General features: G+C 42.9%; 2 protein-coding genes across 2 annotated transcripts; both read right to left on the reverse strand.

Annotated features, from left to right (window-relative positions):
- Nucleotides 1-628: 628 nt before the first annotated feature.
- LOC308637806 (vomeronasal type-1 receptor 4-like) lies at nucleotides 629-1,799 on the reverse strand (the record flags this gene model as incomplete). The annotated part of the gene is made up of 2 exons (XM_081274639.1): nucleotides 629-688; nucleotides 882-1,799. One exon carries the CDS (start codon nucleotides 1,797-1,799, stop codon nucleotides 891-893), a length of 909 nt encoding a protein of 302 aa, XP_081130765.1. The 3' UTR covers nucleotides 629-688; nucleotides 882-890.
- A 12,219-nt stretch (nucleotides 1,800-14,018) lies between these two features.
- On the reverse strand, nucleotides 14,019-15,002 carry LOC308637269 (vomeronasal type-1 receptor 4-like; the record flags this gene model as incomplete). Its single annotated transcript, XM_081273592.1, has 1 exon — nucleotides 14,019-15,002. The coding sequence occupies one exon, from the start codon at nucleotides 15,000-15,002 to the stop codon at nucleotides 14,019-14,021; it is 984 nt and encodes a 327-aa protein (XP_081129718.1).
- Nucleotides 15,003-26,763: the final 11,761 nt, after the last annotated feature.

Genomic DNA, 26,763 nt, shown 5'->3' on the forward strand with positions numbered 1-26,763 from the left:
TGGTAGGGTGTGGCTGCAGGAGGTGAGAATTAGGGGCACAGTGTTGGGGTATATATATTTGTTTCTGGCAAGTGGAAAGCGCTCTCTCTGCTTCCTGATCACCATGGTGGAAGCTGCTTCCCTCTGCCACAGTCTCCCACCATGATGTTCTCTTTAACGCTGTGCCTGAGGATTGGAGCCAGTCTATAGACTAAGACCTCTGAAACAATGAGCCCTCAGATAATCCTGTCTTCCTTCAAAGTGGTTCTGGTCTGGTCCTTTAGTCAAAGTAGCAAAATAGCTCCCTAACACAGATACATAGAAGCAGTTTCTTAGGCCAGCACATTTTAATAGAAGTATGAAATCCACAAATGTAATTTTATATTTTCTGTAGCTGTATTTAGAAAAGCCAAAGCAAGCAGATAAATCATTTTAATGTCATATAGAAAATGCACTCACTTTAAAAAGAATAATAATTTAAGGATGTAATCAATATGAAAATTGTTGCAGTGATACATACATACACTTACTCAAACTAAGTCTCCTAATTGTGAGAGCACAATAGATTTGTATAGCATATGAATTCAGACTAGTGCCATTTGAAGTGGTCAAGTTAACAAGAAAAAACCTTTTCCTAGATGAAACACGAGGGACTCTCTTCTTTATAAGCTTGGTGGGTCATTTCAGCCATCAAATGCTCTTTGGAAACCTGTAATTCTTTTTTTTTTTTTAAGAGAGAGTGAGAGGGGGACAGAGAGAGAGAGAATTTTAACATTTATTTTTTCTTAGTTCTCGGCGGACACAACATCTTCGTTTGTATGTGGTGCTGAGGATCGAACCCGGGCTGCACGCATGCCAGGCGAGCGCGCTACCGCTTGAGCCACATCCCCAGCCACAGAAACCTGTAATTCTTATTGTGAAAAGGATGAAGTAAATTGGGAAACAATTTTATTATTTTTCATCAGCAAAAATGGACAGATGGTTGGGTAGCACGAAGATAGAACTCCACTCAGCCCCGCCAGCCTTGGGATTTTCTTGTGTGCATAAAAGGAATAAAGAGTCAAATAGTTGTTTGAGAAGTAAAAGACCACGAAGCAACTTACAAGCAGGAGGATGGTCCTGGTGGCTTTGTGTTCCGGAGATGTCTGGGAGGAGACGTGGGAGCTGTGGAGGTGCTGGGTTCTCCTGTGGTGTCTGTAGAGGAGATTCACCATGTACAGGCTGGTGCCAATCATGAGGGGCACAAACACTAGGTCATGAATCAAGATGGGACTTAGAAATGTCCCTGAGTTTTGGTTTCCAAACTGCCTGGTTTGGCAGTATGGATGAACATAGGCACGACCAACCAGAGTCAAATTTCTAGTGGCTGTTATGGTTTCAATGACGTGGATGTATATAAGCATGTTGATGATCCAAAAGAAAAGGAACGAGGGACAAATCTGTGTATGGAGTTTAAATTTAAGCCATGCCCACTTAGAGTTACTAGGACTGACAGTGATGGCTTGAAAGGCACTCAGGAGACAGGTGGTGCAGATGGAAACACCCCGCGTCACTCTGTACACATACAGGACTGCTTTGCAACCAACATCGTCCAAAAATTGTCTTACTCCGAAGGATGACGCTATATGTGGTATCAATGTGAACGTGATTGTCAAAGTATTGGCCAAGGTGAGGTGGAAAAAAATGGGATCCATAAGCTTCATGTGACGCTGGACTGAGAAGGTGTACATGTACAACAGGAAGAGGAACAAGTTCCCCGAGACTCCCACGCACAGCTGGGAGACTAGAAAAACACCAAACATTGTGTCACTTGGGAACATTTTCTCCTTATTATGACCTTGCTGTGCCTAGGACAGAATCCAGGTCTTCATGAATGCTGGGCAGGTGCAGAGAATTGAGTTACACCAGCCCAGGAACATTATCTTACTGATGGCTTAGAAGATTTTATTGAGGGAAATAAGGCCCCAAATGTGAAATAATTATTTAGAATTATTTTTAAGACATAGATTTACAATAGTATTAGGGTTTAGGAGGAGAAGAAGATGATGGAATGTGCAGTTCTGTGTTTCAGGGCCTGGAGAGACACTTCTAGAGTCTGGATTCCAGGGATTCCTGGGAACAACAGATCACAGCAGGAGGTGGACAAAGAAGGTGGAAATCAAGGCACATCAAGCATTTAGGACACTGAGCAGGGGACAGGTGGCCTGTGTGAAAGACAAATGTGCAGGGTATAAGGCACATATTCCTCTGAGCCCCAGGCTATGTTTTATCTTCAACCTACATTTCTGTACTCTCTACTCTCTAAAGAGCATGATCCTTATAACAGGCAGACTACCCTGTGCACTTGTGTCTTGGATTTTCATGACACACACTCTTCTGCCAAGTCGATAACTGTTAAAAACTCATCAGACACAGTGCTTTCAACCTCCCTTCGTACCCATGGGTCAAACTACAATGATGTGAGACATTTGTGGTGCTCACATCTTGGGCCGGGCTACTGTAATGCAGAAGGCTGAGGTCAAGATTGCTGCTCAATATTCCCCAGTGCTCCACACAAACTCCATAACATGGAAGGTCCAGCAGAACCAGCACTCACATCATGGTTGATAACCCAGGATAACAAAGGACCCTGCATCCTGAGAACTGCAGCATGAATAAAAGCTACTTTTTGGTCTGGCATTTTTGTCTGATTCTTTCAGGAACAGAATTAGTTTCCAAAATGTAATTGCAGAGGAAACGATAAGATGTTCATTTAGGTTAACAATGAAATGAATGAGGTCAATATCTCAACCATACTTCTTGGATTTTGGAGTTTATTTCACTATTTCATTTGCTTGGGGATACTTTCTCCCTGACCCAGTTCTTCCTTCACCTGAACCATAGTCCTTCCTGGACCTCTGGTCAATTCCACATGTGTCTCCACACTGAGCAAGTCCATGAGAACATTCTCAGGTCATCTCAGGCTACACTTTCACCACAATCCTTGCTTGGACATGATCTGTACTGCAGGGATCCTACTGTCATTATCCTATTAAGGGATCAGTATTCAAATTATTCTTTGACCTCCCACAGTGTTGGAGTCCTGTTCTTCCACAGGTTCTTTTGTGCCTTCCACCAACTATGCAGTTTAAATGTTGTGAGTTTGAATGGTTTGAATTTGTGAACTAGTCACGGATTACCATGGCGACCATACTCTCATTTTTTAAAATGCATCTTTTCTTTAATCATGATATAATGATTTTAGGCTCAACCTCAAATGTTTTGATCATTTTATTTTCCCTACTTTCACTAAGGCATGGCCTCTCTCCCTCCTCACCCTAGCCAGAGTTCTTCCTTCAGAAATCTTCTCTCCTTTCTTGGGACATTTGCCATTTCCTCATTTTATCATCCAGATCACAATATTCCCTTCTATATTGATGTAGTCCACGCTCCCTCTGACCAGGGGCAGGAGGCCAGGCATGAAATCAGTCTCTCATCTGGACATTTCATACACAAGCTGCATAGTCTTTGTGGATGAATGGGATCAGCCCCACTTAGATGAGCAGAGGGAAATTGTATAAACAAAAAGGATCAGAGATTCTTATGAACAGTCGTATTCTAAGCAATTAAATGAATTACAAAAAATGAATAAACTTTTAGAAACATGCCAACTACCAAGAATGAATCATAAAGAAATAGGTTATCTGGGTTAACTCAAATGAGAAAGATGGAATCTGTATTTTTAAATTGTAGATTGATGGTAAGTCTGGGACAGGAGTTCTTCAATGCTGAGTGTTAACAAACATTTGAAAAATAATACTAATTCTCTCATACATCAAAAAAATATATAAGCACAAAAATTAGTACCAAACTCATTTTGCAGAAATGGTATTATCCCAAATCAAAGGCTTGGCAAGGACACTATGTGTCTTTGAAGAACATGCTTGCATGCACTTTAAAGAAATCATAACAAGCAGAATCCAACAGCACATTAAAAGGATCATTCAACCTGAAGGACTGGGATTTATACCGGGGGTAAAGTATGTATCAACACACAACTGAATAAATGGATGCTCATATTAGCAGAAGGAAATGTGAAGTCCATTGATCCTCCCAATAGATGCAGACACAACATCCTCAATTGATGTGAAAATACCATCAACATTCTTTCATGATAAAAACTCTCAAGCAATTAGGCATGGAAAGAATGTACCTTGACATAGTGAAGACCATGAGTGAGAAACTCACCCCAACATCATACTCAATACCGACAAGCCAAAGGCTTTTCCTCTAATAAGCACACTGTTGCGTCTTTTCTCAGCATGATACTTGGAGTCCTAGCCACAGCAATTAGGCAGGAAAAACAAATGATTAATGTTGGGACAATGCCCAGGCTACTGAATTGGATCATGGATTCAATGGAATTTCAATGAAAATTCTAATACCAGTTTTCAGAGAATTGGAAAAACCAATCCTGAAAGTCATGTGGCTCTCCAAAAACATACCTGATAGCCAAAACTCTGCTGAGATGTAATAAACTTTGGGGTAATTACACTTGGTGATTTTAAACATTATCAAAATCTCTAGTAATCTAATAAGTACATTAGTGGCATAAAAGTAATGTTAACCACTGAAGAGAATGAGGATTCCTGAAGTAAACCAAAATATATAGAGTCACCTAAACTTTGGGCATCAAAAACTCACAATGGAGAAAGAAAATCCCTGTAATTGCAGGATAAGGAATATCTGGATTTCCACATGCAAAGAATGATGGCAGACCCTTTCCTACTATCACACAAAAACATCTATTCAGATGGGATTAATGATGTAATGTTGAAGCCAGATTTAAAGTTAGGTAGTCAGTGTAGTTAGGTAAATCGGGTCTAATATCAAGTGAAATCTAAAATGGAGGCCATGCTGGGAATGACTCAGGGAAAACACAGGACAACTCATGGAATGTTAATGAAGTCCCAAAAAGGCCCTAGGCCAAAGTCCACCTCAAAGAAGTGTTAATAAACAACACCCAGCAAACTTAAAGATAGCCCATCACAAAGAAGTGTCCCACCCCTCGGGCCTTCCAACCTACATTCCATCCCCAAAACTATAAGAAGGAGAAACAACTGCACTGCCACGGATTCCATCTCTTGGGTCCCCTTCTTCCTCCGGGAGAAGTCTTTTCTGCTGTCCTTTAATAAACTTCTAATTTCTACTCTGACCTTGCCTCGGCGTGCTTCTTTGGTGTTATTCTTCAACATCGGGGAAGCAAGGACTCGTCACCGGTCAACAGCGGTATCAATGTAAGATCTGTCCCCATATGATTTCTTGGACAAAATCATAAGAAAAAAACCTCCTTGACACATATTTTTGGATATGACAACAAAACTACATGTGACAGAAAAAGAAACAAGAAGGATCAATTCAAACTAAAAAGTTACTGCGTGACAAAAAGGAATAAGTAGAAAAGGCAACTTGAATCAGAGAAGGTGTTCACAAATACTATATCAGACAGGAGGCTAATTCCACAATATATAAAGGGACATGATACAACTCCGAGGAAAAGAATATTATTTCAATAGACAGGTGTCATGAATAGACAGTTATTCTAAAGAGTTCTTTAAATGGACAAAGGCAAATGAAGTGGTGCTCTACCTCACAGACCATGAGAGAAACGAAAATCAAAATCCGAATGAGATGTAACTTCATCAAATGGCCATTATGATAAAGCAAGAGGAACAAGCAGTGGTTGAGATGGGAATCAAAGCAGACTCATGGGCACTGCTGGTGGGAGTTCATTGGAACAACCTTGATGGAAATTGGGTGGAGTTGGCTCAAAACTTTGCAACTGCAACAACCGTGTGCCCTGGCAATCCTGCCTCAACACACACAGAGGAATTGACATCAATCTCTTAAAACTGTCTGCCTCCTGCGTTCACTGCAGCATGTTTATAAAACCAAGATATAGAGACAACTGCGTGTCCACTAATGAACATGAGGATTTAATGATTGTGATGTGTGGATGGGTACATGATACACACACACACACATGCAATGAAATAATATTCCTTCACATGCAGGAAGAAATCCTCTGAATTGTGTCAACTTGAATGAATTTAGAAGACATTATATTTGTCAAAGAAACTAGATAGAAAGTGAAATATTGTATGATCTCCCTTGTATGTGAACCCTAAAAATGTTGAACTTAGAGGAACAGGGAGGGAAAGAGGTGGGTGCCAGTAGTTGGGAGCTGGGAACTGAGACATGGTATCAAAGGGTACAAGCTTTCATGCACTTGAGAAGTAAGTTCAGCATGTCCAAGGTAACATACAACAAGAAGATGGTATTAAGGTGTGGTGTACTTCGAGTTTGTTGAAAAGTGATCTTAAATACTCTCAACACATAAACACACACTTTGATTCGTCAACCAACTTGATTTTTTTGTGGTCATTTTACAGAGTACACCAGGTCAACACATTCTTCACCTAAAAGACTATTGGTAATATTTGTTAATTAGACCTCAATAAAGAATAAATCTGTAAAAAGTAACTGAATTAAACAGACTAAGCTGAAGGCAGAGATTGCAAGACTGAAAAATACCACATCTCATGTGTCTTGGTGTGGGTCTGCTGTAATTTTGTACAGCAGATCCACACTAAGGACTCTAGTATGACTTGAATAGTGGTGGACACCTGTGTGTGATGTCTAATAAAGTCACACTGTACATACAAACGCACACCCGTCAAAAGTAACAGCACGGACAAGTCTTGGGCACGAGCTCCTCAGCAGGTCCCGGAGGGTCCCAGTCAGAGCAGATGAACTGGCCTGCAGCACCAGCACACGAACTGAGTAAGACCCACCCAATGAAGGAGATATGGGGACTTCCAGGGAACAATGATGATCAAAAACTGCAGACTGACTTACCTAAAGGTGTCACCCTCCATATGTTGGGAAATGTGCTTTAGGGGACAGAATCCCTGGGTATAAAAAGCCCACTGCATTGAAATGCACCCGTTAAATGTCTGTCCTCAAATACACATGGCGTCAATATTTATGGTGTAAACACACATATCCTTAGTGGAACACAGTGGGCGGAACACACCAGGTCAGGACACAACAAACCCACAGGTCAGTTCACACTCCACCTAACTGCTATAAAGCACCACCCCCACAGTCACTGTGGGATCCCAGCTTTCTCCCCAGGCACTTGAGAAGCAGGGGGAATGCACCCAGCAGCCAGTCCTGAAGTGAGGGCCACAAGTGCAAGGGCTCATGTGACATGGCAGTTCATCTGGAGTCACAAAAGACAAACAGGAAAACCCTGATCTTCAGTATGTTCAAAACACAAAGCACCTTTTACTTACCACCTGGTGACTCAAACTCTATTATGCAAAGCCCTGTGGATGTGCCTTCCAGAAGTAAATGTGAAGACTAGATGAGAGCCTGTGAAAGAATGATGGCATTAGAACAGGAACAGCAGAAGGAGCCCTAAAAAAGGAGGGAGAGAGAATTTCTGTGAAGGCAGCAGAAAAATATCAAACAACCTCAATGGAAAGGAAAAGCAAAGGCAAACACAGTTCCTTGGAAAGACTGCTGCATTTAACCCCTCCTGTGAGACTGTCCCACTGCCCCATGTAAAGGCTCCATAGTGTCAGGTGTACAGTGTGAGAAAGAGACACTGAGAAACCGCAGATGTGTGTGAAAAGGCGATGTTGGGATGGACTTTGTCAGTGAATTCAGAGGTATGAGACATGAGAAAACCCTAGGAGACTCGACTTACCGTAGATTTCAGAACTGCAGGCAGCACAGTGCAGTGCTCCCCAGCATGACATCGAATATTGGGGAAAAGGGGCTTCCTAAGGATTCCCAAGGAATGCTTCAGCAGCGAAGGATGCCAACCACCAGATGCAGAAACATCTGCAAACACTTCCTAGGGGCAGGAAAGTGGATTCTCTTAATCACACTGTGAGGGCAGCATAGCCTTCACAACAGAAGGAAATGTAGTTGAAACGTGGATGACAAGAGTGTGTCCTTCCACTTCCAGATGAAAAGCAATCTGCACAAAATCATGGCTGACAGGAATCCCACACTGTGCAAAAGGATTCCAGCAACTGAGCAAGTGAGTTGTCATAAGTGCAAGGAGGTTCAGCATTAGAAAGGTCAGCTGTGTGACCACCCCCAGGAGTAGACTCAAGGAGAAATCTCCTCATCAACCTCAATAGACCCAGAAAATCATGGGATTAAATGCCACACATATAAAGTTAACATTGTTATGAGCTAGGAATAAAAATGCTTGTTGTTACTATAATAAAATATCAATAATGTCAACAATACCATTTTGGGGTTGAATATGGAAAGCTTCCCTCTCATATCAGATACCAGTGCAGATAACTTCTCTCTCTGCTTTTGCCCCTTAGGACAGTAGAGGGCTTTATTGTCAATACAGAAGGAATAATTTATAATCACTGGGAAGAAGGCAACATTATTTTTTTCCCTACACAGATTAAAGTGTAGACAATAATGTTGGCTAAATCATATGAATCATTTGAGACATTATTAAGGCTACTGGGAGAAAATCAGCATAAAAATCACTTGAGGTCTGTATTCCACCATAAAACTATTATTCAAACACCATTGAAGTATGACACAGTTAAGCCACATCCAACAAAATGAACCTACCAATTGTTACATGATAAAATTAGGCTACGCCTCCAACTGGACATGTATGAAAAGTAAAAGGAATCTGCGAAGAGAAATTAAAACTAGGTACAGAGCAGAAAAGAAATAATGAAGTGACCCTGGAGCTAAACTGCTCCAGAATAATCCCGCATCAATGGAGGCACTGAGATGGAGACAGCGCCTCACAGAGGCCAGGGAACAGGAGACCTTGAGGTCAAGGACCGGACTGGAGGGAACTCTCACCTGTGCTCTAATCTGGAAGGAGAGGACCCAGCACAGAGGAAACCAAGTGCTCTCAGTGTTAAAGGAAAACTCAGCTGAAGACAGGATGGATTTGGAGAGCTAAGAAGTACACATGACTTAAACACAGGCCAGACCAGAGAGGGAAACCGTGTCTGCAGAAAAGAACAGAACAGTTGATGGAACTAAGAGAGAAGAAGATATGGGCATATCACTAGAGGAAGGACATTCAGGAGGAAACCAGACATCAAATGTACTCCTTACCGGGTGTGGACTGGGCAGGGGGAATAGAGCCCTGGGCTCCCCTCCTCTCTCTCCCAGGCCCAGGGCTGCAGGGCCCTGCTCCAGGCAGTCGGCCTCCCTGACACAGTGAGGAGTCTTGGAAAGGCTGCGCCTGGCCCTGTATTTCAGGGGCAGAATGACAGGACCTCTCCTCCCAGGGCACATCACGCACCTGTCCCCTGTTGCCCCAAGGACCTTGTTTACTGTGCCTCATTTTGAAGCCCAGGAGGAGCAACGGGTCCTCTCCCAGGGGCACCTGGAATCTCCTGGTGGACTGCCAGGTGGAGTGAGTGCAGTCACTGCCTGAGAACGTGGTTTTCCCAAGATGAATCCAGAAAGTGAACTTCAGCATCCAGGAAGTCATTAAAGGCTAGTTTCCACACAGCTGGTGGAAATGACCACAAGCCTGGATCCAAGCTGACCCTGAGCAAGACCCTGAGGTCATGCTGGCTGCTCCACAGGAGGCCACTGTGCCTCCTCCGCCCACAGTGGGTTTTACCTTCCTTCAGGCTCCATGCAGCACAGGCTGGTGCAGGGCACAGGGTGAACTGCCACCCGCAGCACAGGGAGCCGCCATGTGTGGAGCACGCGTGGCCTGTGTGGACCTGTCTCTCCTTTCAGAATTGTGGAGGCTTGGGAAGTGCTCCAGAACTAAGCTCTGAAATGTTTCCCATGCAACCTGTGATAGAAGCTTAATAAATGTAGTTAATGCACATCCCTAATGTGATGAATTGTGAAATAAAGTCAGTGATTGTCAACACCTAAAATACATGCTCCCAAGACTAATGAAATGTCAGTTCTCCTAAGGCCAAAAATCCCCGCATTGCCCATATATCCTTCACCTTCTAAAACCTGTGCAGATTTAAATTTACCAATACAATCTTTGGGTTGTTATGGGCTTGTGCTTTTGCAGAAGGCATATGCTGCATGAAGTCTTCTCAAATTGACATCTTTATCTTCTAGAGACTTTTTCTAATTTCTGGAGCTTAAACTTGAAGTTGCTGGTTACTCGTATTCCTGCTGCCCTGCATTACTTCTGTGAATATACCCTAAATCCTTCATCCCTGAATTGATAGATGTTATCTCTATGAACTTTCCTTGGCCTCCACCCCTGCATGAAAGGCTTTCTGTGATTATCAGAGAGAGTTTCTTGCATTTCTTTGGGGAACATATAAAGGAGAGAGGAGTTAATGACACTAGGTATGTGTGTCATTAATTGTGATTCCCCTCCATTCCAACAACATCTTTATAGATGCTGACAGTATTTAAATGGCTTGACTCTCCCAATCATATGAGGTTCAGGAGGCTGTGGGATTTGGCAATTTGATGAGTATACTGTGATTTATATAATGGTCCTGATTACTAGACGTTCAAAAATCTTATTTGGCTTTTACTTCATGTGATTCACATTTTGTGAAGTAATAATCTTAATTTCGACCTGTTCTGTCTACACAGTTTACTTTTCTGTTCATCATTTGTGTTCTGTTCCATTATCACCTGCAGTTTACATAGCTAATATCATATTTGAAAATCACACTTCACTTTTGAATCTTAATATCAGGAATGTATCTATGTGACTTTTAATTTAATTTTGTGTGTGTCTTTTTCAAAAGCTTCATCAGGATGTGTTCCCAATTCAGTAAACTGTATCATTTTATCATCAAATGGAAAAGTTTGGTCTGTTTCCATTTAGGGTAGGAAATGCCATTGCCCTCCTAGAACAAAGCTGGACCTGCACAGGAGCCCGGACACTGACTCATGAAGTCTTGATGACATCCTCTGCTCAAGCCACCTGCACATGCAGGTGCCAGTGCTCATCAGCACACTGAGGACCTAGGAGCTAAGGAAACACAGAGGCACATACAGTGGTCTGAATCACACGCGAATGTTCTGGATTCTGAATTGACACCGAGCTGACAGAAGACCTGATCGGAAGGAGAAAAATGCACATGCTCGACTGGGTACAAAGAAGAAAGCTCACAGAATGACACTCGAATGTGCGGGACACAGAACAGAACTACTCACAGAACAAGTGAGAGCTGTATAATAGTGTTGGTGTTGGCTCGTGAAGGACCACTGCAGGGGACACCTGCCATCAGCCTACATGCATCTACGCTGAGCACTGAGATTTTGTTGTTCACGTATTTTTCTGTCACTGTTTACTTTCTCTTAGTTTCCACTGAAACCCTTCCTTCAGCACCTCTTGTGACCATCACAAATCTCTTCAGTTGTTTTTACCTGGAAGATGGGAACTTACATTTTACTTTGAAGGACTGTTGAGCCAGGTACAACACCATGCACTCTGCATGTTAATCGTTCAATCCCTGCTCCTCCTCCTAGCTAGGGCTCTGCTGAGGAATGACCTGCAGTCTTTGCAAAGACTGTTTATACATAATGAGTTATCTTTCTCTTTTTGCTTTCAATATTTTTCTACATCTTTGCCTATACATAATGCAGTCTGAACAGTCTTTTTGTAGATCTCTCCAGATTCAATGTCATTATCCACCATGATGTTTGCTTCCTTAGCATATTTTTGAGGTTTTTTTGTTCTTTCCTGCCATGGCCCTTCTGTCCATTTGTCTCTTTTCCTTCTTCCTCATGATGCACGTCTTTCTGTGTGGCAACATGCTGCCCCCATCCAGCACAAGCAGCTGAACTAAAGTCACTCGTGTGAATTTGGGGTGACACAAAATACCACACAGACACAAAATACCTTTTATATGAGCTTCAGGACAGCTTCCCTGTCTCCTGGCCTCAGGCTCCCCAAAGGGGGCAAGAGAAGGTCATGAGGCTTGCCCAAAGTGGGCAAGAGAAGGTCGCCAGAGGCTGAGGAGAGAGAGCAAGTATGTTTGGAAGTGGGCTTTTATTTGGGGGGGGTCACTGTTTCTTAGAACATTCTATCCAAAAAGGCAGAAGGGGTAGGATTACACAGGAACAGGTGAGTGTAACTCAACCCCAGTGGGTGATGCCTACACCTGGACAAGTATTTTCTGTCAGACTATGGGGTGAGGATCGTAGCTGAGCCAGGCAGAAATCCTGTTGCTTCGGCTCTCATGCTTGCAGTTAGTCTCACTGCCAATAAACTGCATTAAAGACTTGCACAAACCTGTAATCCCAGTGGTTTGGGAAGCTAAAACAAGAGAATTGCAAGTTCAAAGCCAGCCTCTGCAACTGCAAAGTGCATTGAGACCCTGTCTCTAAATAAAATACAAAATAGGGCTGGAGATGTGGCCATGGTTGAGTGCCCCTGCGTTCAATCTCTGGTACCAAAAAAAAAAAAAAAAAAAAGAAAAAAAATTTGTATTAAAAGCACAGACAGGCTCTGACCTTGAAGATGAGTCACGTGAACAGTCCTTTGTTACTATGTGAATGACGGGGTTGCAGAAGAGACCTCAACCAGATGAGAAGTGTTATTCATCCAGCATATGGGGACCAAGCTCTGGTGGCCTTGATTGGAGTGTCCAAGGCTATGACCTCCCCAGCCCCCTCACGCAGGAAAGTAACTATGAGCCATGGTGGTGGACAAAGTAGGAAAGGATTCAATCTACAAATCCCTGTGTGACATTCTGAGGATCTGAGTGAAGTGCCGCAGTCTGGCTGGGCACAATTCAGGAGCCACTTGTCCAAAGAAATGAACTTTATTTTTAGAACCACACACGCCAAACAAAACAGCTCCTCAGGAAAAAACTTCAGAGCCCAACTGCCACCACCGGCTTCCCACAAGCCTCTCCCCCAACCCCCAATCCTCCTGCTCTTGAGGCCGATTGGCTGGGTCGTGTGGGCGGAGCCAAAAAAGTCCCCCAATGAGCAGCTCCGTGGTCTGAAAGGGCAGGGAAACAGCCCAATGAGGATCACCGCAGAGGAGCCAATCAGCTAGAAGTTGCTGGGGCCGCTGTGAGCCAATTATCAGCTGGCATTCTGAAAGGGCGGGGAAACAGCCCAATGAGCATCACCACAGAGGAGCCAATCAGCTAGAAGTTGCTGGGGCCACTGTGAGCTAATCATCAGCCGGCAGCTGGAAGTTTGCTGGGGCCCCTTCGGCTGTGGCTCTCAACAGTGAAGCACTGGCTTCTACAGAACAAGGACTTCAAGTAGGGGAGGTGGGAGTAAAGAAAGGGGGTGTGGGGAAAAGATTCCAAAAAGTCCATGGTGACAGCAATGGAAAGGGGCTCGCTGCCTCTCATGGAGAATGACTGAGAGAAGACACAAGTCAGCTCAGACATGAGAGACTGCATCCAGATAGGAAGCCCTCCATCCCAATGTGAGTGGGCTTCACTGTGGAGAGGTTTTTGCAGACATCAGAGACGCCCCAGGGCAGCTCACTGCATGCTCAGAGTGAATCTCTAGGCCTCCCAGTTCTCCTCCCCAGCTCTATTTGTAGAGCTCTCCTCACATCACAGATATGATCCCTGCACCATGAAGAATCTATTAAGTCCCTTGGTTATCATGTCTTATGCTCTCAGGACACTGGAGTACATCCAAGCCCTAATATCTTGCCTGGAAGATGTAAGGAGGGCAATGGGCATTGGTGGGATACACAGGCAGTTTCTTAGGCCAGCACACTGTAGTAGAAGCATGATGCAAACTCCAAATCAATTTTACATTTTCTTGTTGCTGCATTTCAAGAGAGGAAAAGCAAACAGAAGAGTTTTAATAGCATATAGAAAATATAATCATTTTACTCAAAATGTCTTAATTCAGACATGTAATCAATGTGAAAGCTATTTCAGTGATACATATATACATTTATTCAAACTAAGCCTTCTATTTTGAGTGCATTTTAGATTTATAGAATAAATGAACCCAAACTAGTGGCATCTGAAGTGCTCAAGTACTATATGGATCTCCTTTTCCCATACACATCATTAAGGACTCTCTTCTGTTAAAGCTTGGGAAGTCAAGCCATTAAATATTCCATGGGAACCTGTTATTCTTGTCAAGGAAAAGGATGAAATAAGTTGAGAAACAATTTTATTATTTTTCATCAGCAAAAACGGGCAGATGGTTGGGTAGCATGATGATAAAATTGCACTAATACCCTCCAGGCTTGGAATTTTCTCATGTGCATAAAATAAATAAAGAGTCAGACAGTTGTTTGAGAAATAAAAGAACACAAACCAACCTACAAGCAAGAGGATGGTGCGAGTGGCTTTGTGTTCAGGAGATGTCTGGGAGGAGACGTGGGGACTGTGGAGGTGCTGGGCTCTCCTGCGGTGTCTGTAGAGGAGATTCACCATGTACAGGCTGGTGCTTATCATGAGGAGCACGGACACCAGATCTCGAATCACCAACAGACTCAGTATATATGTCCCTGAGTTCTGATTCCCAAACTGCCTGGTTTGACAGTAGGCATCAACATAGCCATGACCAACCAGAGTGAAATTGCTCCTGGCTGTGACAGTTTCAATGATGCGTATGTAGATGAGCATGTTGAAGATCCAGAAGAAAAGGAATGAGGGACAAGTCCATGTAGAGATCTTACATTTAAGCCACGCCCACTTAGAGTTACTGGGACTGACAGTGATGGCTTGAAAGGCACTCAGGAGAGAGGTGGTGCAGAGGGAAACACCCCGCGTCACTCTGTATGTATACAAGACTACTTTGTAACCAACGTTGTCCCAAAACCATCTTACTTCAAAGGATGACATGATATGTGGTATCAATGTGAATGTGATTGTCAAAGTGTTGGCCAACATGAGAAGGGAGAAAATGGGATCCATAATCTTCTTCACATGATGCTGAAATAAGAAGGTATGCATATACAGCAGGAAGAGGAATGAGTTACCAGGGACTCCAATGCACAGCTGAAAGATGAGGAAAACCCCAAAGACTGTGTCCCTTGGAAACATTATCTTATGATTATTTTGCTGGTGATGGAATCCAGGTCTTCAAGCATGCTGGGCAGGCGAAGTACCATTGAGCTACCCCACCCCCAGCACAGAAATATTACCTTAATGATGGCTTAAAAGTTGTAATGAGGTAAACTAGGCCTACAATGAAAAACAAATAATTACTTATAATTATTTTTAAGACATAACTTCTGCAAGAACACCAACATTGCAGGAGGAAAAAAGGTGGTGAAATGTAAAGTTTTCTTGCATGTGAGGGTGTACTTAGACAGTTCCAGAGCCTGGATTCCAGGGATTCCTGGGAGCAACAGATCACAGAAGTAGGCAGAGAGAGAAGGGGAACTCAAGCCACATCATTGCATTCTAGGATAGTGAGCAGGGGCCATGCGGCCTGTGTGCAGGTTATCTGGCATGAGCCTCAGACTGTGTTTCATCTTCAGCCTGTGTTTCCGTAGTCTCGCCTCTCTGAAGAATATGATCCTTCTAACAGACAGACTACCCTGTGTACTTGAACTTCTGCCTTGGAGTTTTCATGGCACACACCCTTCCTCCAAGTCACTGACTGCTAAACAATTGTGCAATACAGCATGTTCCACGTGGAAACTTTTCACCTCTCTCCCAACACATGGGTCAAACAGCAGTGATCTGAGACACCTGACCACAACTTGTGCACAACTTGTGCAGAGCTACTGACATGCAGAAAATTGAGGCCAAGACTGCTGCTCAATATCCCACAGGGCTCTGGACAAACCCCATAACATGGAATGTCCAGCACAACCAGCACTCATACTATGGTTGATAATCCAAACAAAGGTCCCTGTGTCTTGAGGACTATGACATTTGTAACATCTACCCTTTGGTTTGATTGTTTCTGAGTGCTTATGGAAACAGAATAAGTAGATTCAACAATGTTATTGCAGCAGAAATGACTGGACATTTTTTCAGGTTAATATACAATTGAAGAGGTCAATATCTCAACCACATTTCTTGGAATTTGGAGTCTATTTCACTATTTCATTTGCTTACGGATACTTTCTCCCACTGACCCAGTTGTTCCTTCATCTGAACCACTGTCTTTCATTTCCTCCTGGACCTGTGGTCAGTTCCACATGTGTCTCCACACTGAGCAAGTCCATGAGAACATTCTCAGATCATCTCAGGCTGCACTTCCACCACCATCCCTGCTTGGGCATGATCTGTACTGCAATGATCCCACACTCATTATCCTGTTAAGGGAGCAGCACTCAAATTATTTACTGAGCCCCCACAGTGATGGAGTCCTGTTCCTCCACAGTCTATTTAGTGCCTTCCACCAACTGTGCAGTTTATGTTTTATGAGTTTGACTTAGTTGAAATTGTGATACTTGGGCTGGGGCTGGAGCTTAGCGGTAGAGTGCTGGTCTTGCATGTGTGAGGCCCTGGGATCAATCCTCAGCACCAGTTAAATAAAATAAAGATATTGTGTCCACCTACAATTTAAAAAAATATTAAAAAAAAGAAATTGTGATACTTGCCATGATTGACTATGGTGACCGTACTGTTGTTTTTGAAAATGCACCTTGTCTTTAATATGTGATAATGGTTTCAGTTTCAAACTTGACTACTGTGAGCACCCACAATAGTAGATTCAAAGACATAAATACATCATCAACCTCAATAGATATATAAAACCAGTGATAAAATGCAACATATATAAAAATTAAAATTTTTATGCTATAGCTATAGAAAAAAATTATTTACTATGGTAAAAATATGAACCAAGTCCATGATATCATACGTGTGGTTTAACATGGAAAGCTTTGCCTTCCAGATCACATATGAGTGAAGATCTGTGCTCATTACTTTTGCTCCTCATGACTGCAGAGGGCCATTGTTGTCAAAAGAGAAGTTACAGTTTATAACAACTGCAAAGCAAGTAGTACTATCTTTCTTCATAAATATTAAATCTTATGGAGAATAACTGCAGGATCAATGACTAAATTATTTGATTTATGAGAGGGATTTTTCAAGGTTAAGGGGAAGAAAGTCAGTATAAAAATCATTTTGATTGCTGTATTGTGTCACAAAAGTATTATCAGAACACCATTTCAGAAGGATACCATTTAGATAGCATAGAATAAGACAAACCTCAGAATGAATATAAGATAAAAAGTTGTTATGCATCCAATTGGAAATGATATGATAAATTAATCTAAGTGACTATAGCATTTAATGAAATGAATGTCCTTTAATTTTTAAAAGGTAATATATGTATTATGTTTATTATATTACATTTCATATATACATATATATGCTCTGAAAACTAAAACTTAATAGTAGAGTAGAAAAAGGAGGAGTAAATGAAGTTGGATATAAATCATTTGAAATATAAGCAAATATCAATTGAGCCATTGAATATGAAGATGAGAGCGTGAGAAAGATCACACAATACAGGAGACCTAAGATTGTCATGGAACTGAATGGAAATTTCACATATATGTTAAAAGAAAATTCAAGATCTGCACATCAAGAATGTGTGTCAGAGACTTTCAACAAAACTCAATTGATTTAAACAATGACAGATATGCAGAGTTATAACAGATACTAACACACACAGGAATGAAAGAATGGAGATAGCACAGGCATATATTAAAAGAGAATTAAGAGTTAGAAACTGGGCTGGGTTTGTGGCTCAGCACATGTGAGACCCTGGGTTTGATCCTCAGCACCACATAAAAAAATAAATAAGTGAAATGAAGGTATTGTGTCCAACTACAACTGAAAAATAAATATTTTTTTTAAAGAGAGAGTGAGAGAGGGGAGAGAGAGAGAGAGAGAGAGAGAGAGAGAGAGAGAGAGAGAGAGAGAGAGAGAATTTTTAATATTTATTTTTTAGTTCTCGGCGGACACAACATCTTTGTTGGTATGTGGTGCTGAGGATCGAACCCGGGCCGCAGCATGCCAGGCGAGCGCGCTACCGCTTGAGCCACATCCCCAGCCCTTAAAACAATATTTTTAAAATATTTATTTTTCGGGCTGGGGATGTGGCTCAAGCGGTTAGCGCGCTCGCCTGGGATGCGTGCGGCCTGGGTTCGATCCTCAGCACCACATACCAACAAAGATGTTGTGTCCGCCGAGAACTAAAAAATAAATATTAAAAAAAATTCTCTCTCTCTCTCTCTCTCTCTCTCTCTCTCTCTCTCTCTGTCTCTCTCGGTCTCTCTCTCTCTCTCTCCTCTCTCACTCTCTCTTTAAAAAAATATTGTTTTAAAAAATATTTAGTTGTAGTTGGACACAATACCTTCAAGTTATTCATTTATTTTTATGTGGTGCTGAGACACAAACCTAAGCCACAAACTAAGTCCAAAATAAATATTTAAAAAAAAGAGAAACTAGCCAGGTGTGGTGGTGCACACTGTAATCCCAGCAGCTAGGGAGGCTGAGGCAGGAGGATTGTGAGTTTAAAGCCAGCCTCTGCAAAAGTCGAGGCACTAAGCAACTCAGTGAGACCCTGACTCTAAATAAAATTCAAAATAGGGCTGGGGATGTGAACTCAGTGGTCGAGTGCCCCTGAGTTCAATCTCCCATATCCTCCTGCAAAAAAGAGAAACTAAGAGAAAGGATCATGCATGTACATTATAACGGAAGTATTAAAAATAAAAATCTAAAAATAACTGAAATCTCTGTGCAGAAGCTTAGATGTGGTAATGGGAATACAGACAAGGACTTCCTACCTTACTCTCTCCTGAGGCCGAGGGCTGCAGGGTCCCTGCTCCAGGCAGTCAGCCTCCCCAACACAATGAGGCATCTTGGAAAGGCTGCATGTGGCCAGTAGAGACTGTATTTCAGAGACAGAATGACAGGAACTCTCCTCCCAGGGGTCATTGATCACCCTGTCACCTGATGCCTCAAGGTCCTTGTTTAGGATGAATCATTGGATGCACCCAGAGGAGCAGCAGATCCTCTCCCAGAGGCACAGTGAGTCTCTGGGTGTAACTGTTAGGTTGATTAACTAGGAGTGCTACGTCACCCCTGAGGCTGTGTTTTCCCTGGTTGGACTGCCTCAGAAAGTAAACTTGAGGAATCTAAAAAGCCATCAAAAGTTTCCAAGCATCTGATGGAAATGATCACAGCCCTCGATCCAAGCTGACCCTGAGCAGGACCCCAGAGGACACGTTGGCTGCCTCAGGGGAGGCCACTGTGCCCCCTGCTCCTCCACCTTCCGTGCAGCACAGGCCTGACAGGGCAGCGGGGTATACTGTAGCCCTGACATCACTGAGGATTGTTACACACTTGGTTTGTTATGGAATCTGTTTGCTGTTTTAAAATTGTTTGCCATGGGGCTGGGGATGTGGCTCAAGCGGTAGCTCGCTCGCCTGGCATGCGTGCGCCTGGGTTCGATCCTCAGCACCACATACCAACAAAGATGTTGTGTGTGATGAAAACTGAAAAATAAATATTGAAATTCTCTCTCTCTCTCTCTAAAAAAAATGCATATAAAAAAATTTAAAAAATAAAATTGTTTGCCATAATATAAAATTGAAATTTCCCTCCAAATTCCACTGTTAAATATTTCCTACACAATATATGATGCAATGTAAATGAAAAGAACCCATATACATATTCAAAACAGCTTAATTAATACAATAGTCATTACTATGAACACCTAAAATGTGTATAATATATTCCTTCTTTCCTCTAGGGGTTAACATTTCTAAATGTTTTATATATTATCCTTTATTTTTTAAATTTAATGTTGGTATAAGTTTGATTTTGAAAGTATGTATGTTTGGAGGGTTTATGGACTTTCACTTTTAAAAAATTATTTAATTTTTAGTTATAGGTGGACATAATATCTTTATTTTATGTGGTGCTGAGGGTCGAACCCAGTGCCTCACGCATGATAGGCAGGTGGTCTACCCCACCCCTGGACTTTCACTTTTTATAGATGGCATCATACTGCAAAAAAATTTTTTTTGCACTCTGTTGCATAATGATCAGTCAGGGATGGCTACAGGAAGAGAGAGAAGGGGCTCAGGAGAACAACGTTCATTTTACTCAGAGGTCCTAGAGACAGGATGTTAATTAAGTAGGTGTTCAGGGCCACCAAGATGGGTGTAAGAAAGATGCTGCTGGAGGACCAAACTGAGCTGGATCTACATGCTGTGCACTGCTTGCCCTCGGGCTACCGCACAGCCCCAAAGAAGCCTCTTTCAGATGGTTTTAGCTTGCCTATTTGTGAATTCTATCCCAAATACAGCAGACAGGTTTGGTAGCACCAAAAGCTAAAAGCTACTGAGAACATGTAGCAGCAGAGAGCTGCTGAAGAATTCCAGAATGACCAAGAGCTCGGGGAGAGCTGCTGGGAGCCATTAGCTCTGGCTGTGGAGAGCTGCTAACAATAAGAACCAAGAGCTACCGGCTCTCAGAGTTCAGAGCTGTTAGCTGCACTGAGGGAGCTGCATTTTGCTTTTCTACAATTTCCATCCAAATTGAGCAAAAGAACCCTCAGCCAACTGGTAACAATAGTATACAAATGCTTAAACAATCACTGACACTCTTTCATATATATGAAAACATAATGTAAGCCAGGAAATAGAAATAAAATCTAGTTACACACACGGAACCTTCAAAACTATCCCATTTTTGAAAAATCAAATATATACAATAAATTCCCCTGGTTGATCAAAAAATTCTAGAACTTCTTGCTCACTTATGTACAAATAACTGGAAAAAGTAAAACACTTTATGAACACTTATTTTAAGATTTGGTGGACACTGAAGAAGAAAAAGGATTTCATTTGAATTCCTGAACGGTAATGACAGATTTGGAATTAGGTGCAAACTGGCTTCTGAAGATGAATTTCAAAGTGTTACCTACTAAGTTTGTTTTTTTCCATCTGTCCAAATGCATTTGAAAGAAAATTCAGATGGATTCATTAACCATGTGATACAGCAGCTGCAAAAACTTTAGTCTACAATTGACTTGTCTGCAGTGATGTTCTTTCCAGCTGATTAAATTCCAGGAACTTTTAATGAGTTGCAGCTTTATGTGTCTGAATAAGCCAGCAAAGTTACAGACAGGTTGGAAAAGAATCACAAGCACAAAAGGATAAGAAGACACAAAATGGTGTTGCTGCTTGACCACAGTATTATTTCTGCCATTGTAGTGGTGTGTAGATGAGTGCGTGGGCAACGGGTTTCCATGTGCCCAAGACAGCGTGGAGCCTGGCACAGAAGATGGGAATGCTGAATAGGCAGCACTATGTTGGTGTGTACTGAAGCACAGAATTCCAAGGAGAGCAGTGTCACATAGAAAATGAAGGTGAACATATCCTTCAGGAAAAGTTATGCTTCAAATGAAAAAAGCAGATACTCATCATAATGCAATACTTCAAAATCTGATTAAGGGTTGTGAATGTTGGCTGGCTCTATGGACCACCTCCACCCAACTGCCCATAATCTATCCCTGTAATACACTTTATCTTATCAGATTTTCATTTTTGTTTTGTTTTACTTTGGTTTTTAGTCCCCCCCGGACTATGTAAAATTATCAACATTAACTTTTTACAGTTTATTTATTTCACTTTCATATAATTTCTCAGAGGTATAAATTGTGTAGAATCTCTTAGAGCATTCTAATTTGTTTTACAGATTTTATTCCAAATTTGACTCTCTAGAAGCACATTCTCACAACACTGACTGCGGATAATCATTATGCACGTACATTAAACCACTGATACTTGCTCAGAAAATGGAGAGAAGTCCTTTTTGTTTGCTTCCATGTGTGAAAGATGACATTTCTCAAGATCATGGCTCTTTGGGTGACTGCGTGTTCTGTGGTGACTCCTTGTGGTTCTTGATCAATCTCATCAAAAGACTTAGGTTTTCATCACGGTAATTCAGATGACAGTTATAAAGTTGAGTGCATAGAAATACTAACTGCAGTGATATGTTTATATCTTTTGGGATTATCAACGGAACCAGAAACATGGAGATGGAGTAATCTGGTTTCTCGCCGTTGGGCATGTTTAATTTCCATATATTTGTAAAAAATCCAAAACTGTTCTTGTCACTGATTTCTCACTTTATTGCATTTTGATCAGAAAAGACCCTCAACATCAATATATCTAAGATACCCAAAAAAACTTGGAGTTCAAAAGTAGACAAGTGTTCATGGCCATAGAGCTAAGATAACATCTGGAAATGAGAGGTTGGGAAGTCAGCACAGCCTTCAAAGCCTCTGGTCAATGGGGACACCGAGAAGCCAGGGCCAAGAAAAACAAGGTCATTAAGAAATCCACTGAGACAGGACAGTGTCTTCCCTGTTCTGAAAATAATATTAGGGACTCTCCCAGATGATAAGAGGCAAATTTCTGTTGGTAAGAGGCAAATGATGCATAGAATAGTCACTCACATTGTGGTAGTAGGAGCAAATGTGACTCCATTTTGTTTTATGACTTCATCCTGAAAAACAACCATGCCAAGTAGAAGAGTCATGACTGGGGCAAGATATTCTTTTCCTTTTGCTATAGAAACCTTTAAGAACACAAAACTACCTAATGGGGCATTGTTTCTGTAACTAGGGTAACGGGGCTCTGTTTCTGTAACTGGGGTGACTGGGCTAACTGTGACTGGTTAGGCTTCCCTCCGCTTGACTGCACTGTCCTGCTTCTGTCACCTGGTTGGCTTGCATTGGCTAGACCCCCCTGAACATCCCTTTTGTGGTTTTCAGGCTTATAAGGAGTGCCCTTGCAATTATTCGGGGCTGATGAGGGGAACAGCTTTATGTTCTGGTCAGCTGCCACTGGTGTGCTTCAATAAAGGCTTGATTCGATTATACGTGAGTGGTCTGGAAGTCAGTTTATGAAACCCAGGGACGAAGCTTTAACTATAACATGTGATTACCTCTATTACCGAAATACACTCTTGAGTGTGGTCTTAAGATGATGATGAGATGTGTGACCTGCAAAGACGCATGATGTAGCACCTGGGTGTAACTAACACTCCATGTGACATCAAGAGATGGGGTCCCTGCCAACCCTGGATGCCAAAAAAGCTGTATTCCTTTGTCCTTCAATTCAGCCCAAGATTTCTGTCCACTGTGTGCTGCCTCTTTTGGCACATGCACAAGAATAAAGAGTCAGTCTCATTCCTCAATTATGCTTTATTGATTGATTGATTGTAGTGCTGAGATTCCAGTTGTGCTTTTATTCTTCTGATAGCATAAGAGCCCATGAAGTCAGTAGCACTATGATTACAATTTTTAAATTTTGTTGAGACTTGTTTTGTGGCCTACATTGTAATCTATCCTAGATAATGTTCCATGCGCTGGGGAGAAGAATGCTTTCTGTAGCTGTCGGATGAAACATTCTGTAGCTGTGTGTTAGATCCATTTGGTCTAGGGCGCTGCTTAATTCTGCTGGTTGTTTGTTGATTTTATGTATGGATAATCAGCTCCTTGCTGAAAGTGCAGTGTTGAAGTCCCGTTATTGTGTTGGAGTCTATGTCTCCACTAATGTCTATTAATATTTGCTTTTTATATTTGGGTGCTCTAATATTGGAGAGATATATACTTGTTTAGAATTGCTTTTCTCTCTTGCTGAACTGACCCCTTTGTGATTGTCTGGTTTGGACCTAGAATGTCCCCAAGGTCTCTCGTGTTCAGAGTTGGGGCTTTGGGGAAGTAACTGCATCCTGAGGGCTCTGGCTTCACTGCTGGATTAATCCAGGGATGGCTGAGTGGACTACTGGGAGGTGGGACCTAGCTGGAGCCCACAGGCCAACAGAGGTGTGCCCTGGAAGGCTTTTCTTGTCCCCAGCCACTTCTGTTCTTTCTTTTTGCTGAAAAGTCCCCTGTCAGCTTCTCTTCCAACCAGCGACACCCCCTCGCTACACCGTCATGAACTCGCCCACTCCATCTCTGACTCTCCACCTAGGGTCTTCTGCCTGCCACATCTTTTCCCTGACGAAGGTCTTCCAGTCCCCACCCTACCCTTCAAGCCAGAGTCCTCAGGAACTCCCGCTGCTCCACTTGCAGCAGTTTGGTCCCCTTTCCCTCAGTGCTCCCACCAGCCTCCATGACAAGTATTCTGCCACCCAGATGGCCCCTCCACACCCACTCCCTTCCTCCCTTTCCTGGAGTGGCAGAAGAAAACAGGCAGCAGGTGAGGCTGGGACTCAGGTGTGTGAGGGGTAGAGGGGCCACCCGACCACGGGTCCCAGAGCTCTTCAGGTTTGGCCAGGGTCTCCTCACACTTTGCTGCCTCCCTCTTGCTTCCCATGCCATGCTCTGCCCCGTATGTCCAGGAGAACATTCGGTTCACAGGACCCCCCCCCCCCCACTGGAGCACTCGAAGCAGAACTTCAGGCTGCCCCAGTGCACCACGCGGTGTATTTCTGGTATAGGGCTGGTATTTAAGAGAATGACTTGGTCTGACAAATAGCAGAAGCCCCTCTCCATGCTGCATCACCAAACTCCACTCAAACATCAGCCCAAAGCTTCAGTCTTTCAAAAAAAGGACAGCTGGGCATGTTGGTGCATTCCTGTAATCTCAGCCACCTGGGAGGCTGAGGCGGGAGAATTGCAAGTGAAAAACCAGCCTCTACCTCAGAGCAAAGCCTGTCCAAGGAAGGGACATGACCTTTGTCCTTGGAAAGACCCACAGAGCACTCCTAGGCACATTCCCACCCTGCTAAGTTGTTTATCTACAAATAATAGGTGTCCCTGACTCAGTCAGGCTAGGTGGGGATCCAGAGCAATCTCCCTAGCAGCCACCAATCAGCATGAGACAGGGACATACCTGGGATGCCAGATGACCCTCCCAGTAGTTTATGGTGTTGGGAAACCATGTAACTCAGCATGAACACCCCTCTTGGCTTAAATCAGTCAGTTCAAATGAATCCCCCTCTCGTAGTAACCAATCACCCTTACCCAACTTGTTCCAGCCAGTGAATGTGCTAATCATGTTTTAGAGTAGTTGTTTGATTTTCCCACGGTGTGTGATGATTTGCTAAGAGATGCTATGATGTATGTGGGGGTCCCTGCCTTCTCCAAAGAATGTATAAAACTGCTGCAAACCCTGGGCTCGGGGCCTCTCAGCGTCACCAGTTGCTGTGTGTGCGTGGAGGACCGAGCTAGTTCACAATAAACACCTCTTTGCTGTTTACATCGATCTTGGTCTCTGGTGATCTTTTGGGGGTCTCGAATTCGAGCATAACACATGTTTGAGGTCAGCCTCAGCAATTTAGCAAGGCTCTAAGCAACTTGGCAAGACCCTATATCAAAATAAAGATTAAAAAGGGCTGAGGATGTAGCTCAGTGGTAAAACACCCCTGGGTTCCATCCTTTGTTCTAAAAAAAAAAAAAAAAGAAGGGAAGGAAGGGAGGTGGGCTAATCTAGAATAACAGCCAATCACTGGTTTATCAGCCTGTTTACTAGATGGTTTAAAGATATTATTTTCAATTTTCAAAACAATCTTGGAGGGTTATCATTACCATTTCCACAGGATGAATTCATGTTCAGAGCAAAAGAACCTTAGCAAGTGGGTGACAGAAACTGTGACTCCATCAGGCACTCTTTCTGCTAAAATGAGAGTGAGTGACAACATAGGTGAAAGTTGGGGGCACAGGGATGACTTTCCTTTCTGCTGTATATCCTTAAGCAAGTCACAGAGCCTATCTTATTTAGTCACCCCAGCTGGAAAAGAGGCAGCACGCCACCTCCTGGCAGTCTGGGTGAGCACTTACATAAATGTGGCTCAGAGCAAATCACATGTCATCATGGGGCAAGCAGACAACATGGATGAGTGAAAGAGGACAGGAGGGGACAGTGGGGACAGAGCTGCTGCTACATATCTGCAAACCACTGTCACAAAGCACAGCAGCCCAGTGTTGCCAGACAGTCTGAGATGATCTGCTTCATAGGGGTGGATTTCAAACCATTTTGTGGAAACTCAGGGTTCTTCCCAGGTGTAATGAGGCAAAATTAAGGAACAGGATGAGACATGGAAGGCAGGACTTTGGGTCCCTCCCCAGCTTTAACATCAGTGTTTTGCATTCCAACTGTGATTGCAGTTCTTCCTCAAAGGAAGTGATGAGATGGCTACTGTTATTATTCCCATTCCACAGATAAGGAGACTGAGGCACAGACAGAGTTAATCACCTGCCCAAGGTCAGAGCAATTAATAATCAAACTGGAATCAGAATCCAGATTGTCTGCAGTTAATTAATACCTTGCTAAGCTGTTCCCTACTTACTTCCTTAACCCATTTAGTTAAAGCTTATCTTTCCCCATCAGGTTCCTGTTTCTCAAAGTGCCCCTGTTCATTCTTTCCGAGACTCTCTTGAATCCAGGTGGCTCTCTGTCTGTCAGTGCTCCCTGCCCACTTCAGGGCATCTTCATCCTGACACCTCTCCTAGGGATGCCTGCAAAAGCCTCCTGACTGGTCTGCTTCTATCCTTGCCTCCTAGGCTATTCTCAGAGCAGCCAGAAGAACGTTTTAAAAAACATGTTACTCTTTCAGGAAGGCATCCAATAGTTTCACAAACCATTCGGAATAAAGGTCAAACTTCTAACGTTGACATGCAAGGTCCTGCACAATCCATCTCGTTCAGTTCTCACCCTCTCAGGTCCAGGCAGGCTGGCCCCCAGTCGCTCCTGCAGCGCACAGGAGCCACCATTCCTATACCGCTCTAACTTCTCCACAAAACCCAAGTCCCTCTAAAGTCACCACGGGATTCTGACATCTGGCAGTGCCTGCACTTCCTAGGAGCGCTACA

This window comes from Spermophilus citellus (assembly GCF_964194105.1).
Source record: "Spermophilus citellus genome assembly, chromosome: 18".
NCBI classification, from domain to species: Eukaryota; Metazoa; Chordata; class Mammalia; order Rodentia; family Sciuridae; genus Spermophilus; species Spermophilus citellus.